Here is a 3715-nt window from a genome sequence, read left to right on the forward strand (position 1 = left end):
GAGGGATATGAGAGTGTGTACCTTATCTTGGTGGGTGCATGACTCTTTCTACTACTTCAAGGCAATTGTCCCATTAGGACCCATCGTGAATCCAACTCTTGGAAGCAGAAATATGCTGATTTCTACTGTGGTAAGATAGTTTTCACTCTCAATTTTTTTAATAAAAAAAATCTTGGCTCGCGGGGCACATTAAATAACAATCTGGAGTAGGCATGATGATTAATTAGTAATTATGATGTGCAGTTTGAACATGAATTTTGTGGCTGTAGATAAAATATTGTCAATAATTCATATGCAAAATTGATTCCAATATTCCAAAACAATTGATATTATTGGTTTTTGTTTTTCTATCAGCAACAAATATATAATCTAATTTTGTTTTCAAACCTGCTCTTGAGGGTTTGCATCAATGATGTATTGTACATGCAATTCCAAGATTGGGCCAGATTTTGAATTTCAAAGTAATTGATTCCAGTAATGGGGTAAGGAGTCACAAAAAGGAAGACGAGAAAAACAAACATAGGTGACTGGAAAAATGGCAGGCTTGTTGGTTTCGAGAGATGAAAACCGGGTAATTGAATGGAAAGTAAGGTACGTGCATCTTCATATTGTTTGATTTGTCTCTTGATGCTTGGAAAGTGTAGACAGAAGAAAGTGGAAAGGTACACTCAGCACAGCCGCATGTGATGGTTTATAAGGTAGAATAAAAATTAGTTGACTGATCAATTCATGAAAGGGTACATGTTGAGATGTTCTTGTAGATGATGAATTAATTCCGCAGAACAAATCTTTTCTTGTGCTGTTGATTTATAATATTCTGATAAAATTTAGTAAGCCTTACTAAGTCTTTTGATTCAGTTTCTCAAAATCATCATCCAGTGCAATTGCGTGTTTAAGGGAAGAGTGGTAAATTTAATGTCAAAATGAAGGATAAATTAATAAAAAGTTACCATTTCATTTCTATAAAAAAATAGATAGCTTTTTCATTATAAACAAACCGCTTATTCAAATCCATTCATAAGAAAACTTATAAGAGTATGGAGAGTGCAGATTAGTAATATCTGCCCAAATCAATTGCTTCAGTTTCTAACTACTATTTCTTCCTTCTCTCAACAAGTATCTGCAGTAGAGTTTAGGTATAGTTTGTATGACTGTACCAGCATTCTCCTGCACAATCCAAACCCAAATTGTGAAAAAAGATGATATTACGGCATATCCATCATCGTCCTGTCTATAAGTTTTACGAACTAAACTACCATGATAGGGAGTTAAAGCTAAAAACATAAACCAGAGGAAGATAAAACCAAGAAAGTATAGCTAAAAGAATAGAAAGAAGCAAAGTGTTCCTAGTATTGAAAATTGAATTGCCTATGAAAGATTTTAAACAAGGTCCCTAGGGCTGGAGAGACATATCTAAGTCAACATACACTAGTAAAACAGAGAAAGAAGAGCAGCTTTCTTATTAGTATTAATGTTCAAATATGATCGGACTATGGTTTCCTTGGTAAATATGGAAATCAAGACAAGGTCCAACAATCGAACAAGCAAAGAAAAAAGGATAAAACTACTAGAATCATGTAAGTTATGAGTGCCCAAACCCAATCCAGTATGTAAAAAATGTTACCTAAACTATCTGGAAGAGGCAGGAGTTGTCCAGTATTTGCACTGAGACCAAGTTTCAATCGGAGACTTGACAACAAGAACACTAAATCAATGACTGGGTTGACTAGATTTGCTCGAATTTATGCATGAAAAAGAGCAAAAATACCAAGTCCGGGTTCATCCAATATTTTTAACTAAATCCTTCCAAATATCACAGCTTTTTGGCCATCCAGGATCAAGGGTAACATCAGTTCATTATCAACAACAAGGGCCCCTACAAATATTGGCTTCTACCATTGGAAACAAGTCAAACAAGAATCGGGCATTAGCAACCAATTTGGTGGGATTTTGGTCACTCTCAAAGCAATGAAATGGTTAAAGGTTCAAAACACTACACATACAACGCTCTAGTACCATAATATTCAAATAAATTTAAACTAAACGTAAAAACTCACCGTAAATCAACCAACGAGGCAACTTTTGGGTCCACCGGTCATCCTCCCTGACGAAACGGCCAGCGTTACGTCACCGCACCAAACCCTAAGAACCCTCCGCCGTCCTCTCCACCCAGAGTATCGAAACGCCACGTCCGCCACCATCCCGACGTTGAACTTGACCTCGCCGCGAGTCCTCTCCCCATTCATCGCATCCACCACTTTCCCCTCCACGAAAGAATCTGCCAGGGAAAAGCTCGCGTCCAACGTTCTCACGTCGCCCGTGCCCTGCGAGAAGGGCTCGATCCTCGTCTCGGTCAAGAAGTAGTCCTTGTGGAAAACTGACGAAACGACGTCCGCATAGGTGATGGAGAGTTTCTTGTTGGGATTGGAGACTTGGAACTGAGCGTTCCAGGTGGCGGTCACGCGCTGGTTGGAGGCGTTGAAGTTGGAGAGGGAAAGGGATTGTATTGAGAAATCGGGGAGGTGAGGGCGGAGGACGAGCCAGAATATGAGGAGTGTGATGCCGAATATGAACAAGAGAATGGCCATGGCGATGATGAAGAGGCGGAAGAAGGTGGGACGTTGGTTTTGAGGCGGAGGCGGTTGGTAGTAAGGGTATGGGTTGGGGTGAACGTAAGGGCAGGCAGTAGCGGAGGTGGCGGGTGGTGGCGGAGCGCAGCCATTAACGTTGTGAACTGGGTAGCCGATTACAGGCCTGGAAGAATCTTGCATTCTTTTTATATATATAAAATAAAAAATCAAGACTTCAGGAAAAACTAAATTAGTGGGTTAAACTTAATGGGTATTAACAAGAAATTACCTAATGTAGAGATTGCGTGAATTCAACGAGGTAGAAAATTGAAAAAAATGGACTTTAGGTAAAACCAAAGTAAAGATCTTATGAATTTGGGAAGAAGTGACGTTGAAATTCATGCTTATGTCTTCAATTTCCATGGAAAATACGCGGAACAGAAAATACCATTTTCTAAATATTACTTAAACTTGAAATTTCACATTTTAATTAGGTTATATTTTGCCATAAGTCCCTATACTATTTGAAATTTTAAAGTTCAGTTTTTATTTTCGGATTTCATAATTGAAGCGCAATTTTAACAATGTTAAAATTACTTTGTTAAATCTAAATTTATTATAATATTATTTTTTAGTTACATGGCTACTAAGTGAGTATTCTTTAATAATAATTTAACTTTGTTAATGATTAGACTTAATTTTAAAATTTAAAAAGTAAAAGAACTAAATTCTAAATTTTTAAATAGTATAGGAATTTATGACATATTTTAATAGAAACTTATGGAATTTTATTTATCAGTATTCTTATTTACTAATTAGTTAATGAGAATATCCTTATATATATTGATACCTATGGATAAAATAAATTTTGATATCTATTTATTAAATAAATTCCAAGTATTGAAAATTAAGTGCACGGTTTTCTATCTGTAATAGAACAATAAAGAGACACTATGTGACGGTCTGATGGTCAAGGGTGTTCACTGCCCTTGGTGTGGCTTGGGTTCGAGTCGCACTGGTCACTCTTGTTGTTTGGGCTTTACCTTGTTATTGTAATTCACAAAAAAAAAGAACAATAAAGAGTGGTAGGGGTTGCCCATAAATCCGATCCAAGAACTAGAATTATTAGTAAAAATAGAATTTTC

At 36.6% G+C, this 3715-nt stretch overlaps 1 protein-coding gene across 3 annotated transcripts; it reads right to left on the reverse strand.

The window, feature by feature from the left end:
- Nucleotides 1-935: 935 nt before the first annotated feature.
- LOC105799247 (uncharacterized protein At1g08160) lies at nt 936-2996 on the reverse strand. Of its 3 annotated transcripts, none has more exons than XM_012629697.2 (3): nt 2860-2996; nt 2058-2754; nt 936-1167 (listed from the first exon to the last, which is right to left on the reverse strand). In XM_012629697.2, the coding sequence occupies exons 1-2, from the start codon at nt 2991-2993 to the stop codon at nt 2064-2066; spliced, it is 825 nt and encodes a 274-aa protein (XP_012485151.1). In that variant the 5' UTR covers nt 2994-2996; the 3' UTR covers nt 936-1167; nt 2058-2063. The 3 variants fall into 3 exon arrangements, with proteins under 3 accessions (XP_012485151.1, XP_012485150.1, XP_052476575.1); XM_012629696.2 differs by having other exon boundaries at nt 2058-2772; XM_052620615.1 differs by lacking the exon at nt 936-1167 and adding an exon at nt 1175-1892 and having other exon boundaries at nt 2058-2772.
- Nucleotides 2997-3715: the final 719 nt, after the last annotated feature.

Source organism: Gossypium raimondii, chromosome 9, assembly GCF_025698545.1.
Source record: "Gossypium raimondii isolate GPD5lz chromosome 9, ASM2569854v1, whole genome shotgun sequence".
NCBI classification, from domain to species: Eukaryota; Viridiplantae; Streptophyta; class Magnoliopsida; order Malvales; family Malvaceae; genus Gossypium; species Gossypium raimondii.

Bases quoted from the DNA above. Each gene is read 5' to 3' on its own strand.
- LOC105799247 (XM_012629696.2), bottom strand. From the start codon at position 2,993: ATGGAAATTGAAGACATAAGCATGAATTTCAACGTCACTTCTTCCCAA. The intron at 2,773-2,859 runs GTAATTTCTTGT...ATATATAAAAAG, and splicing joins TCACGCAATCTCTACATTAG to AATGCAAGATTCTTCCAGGC.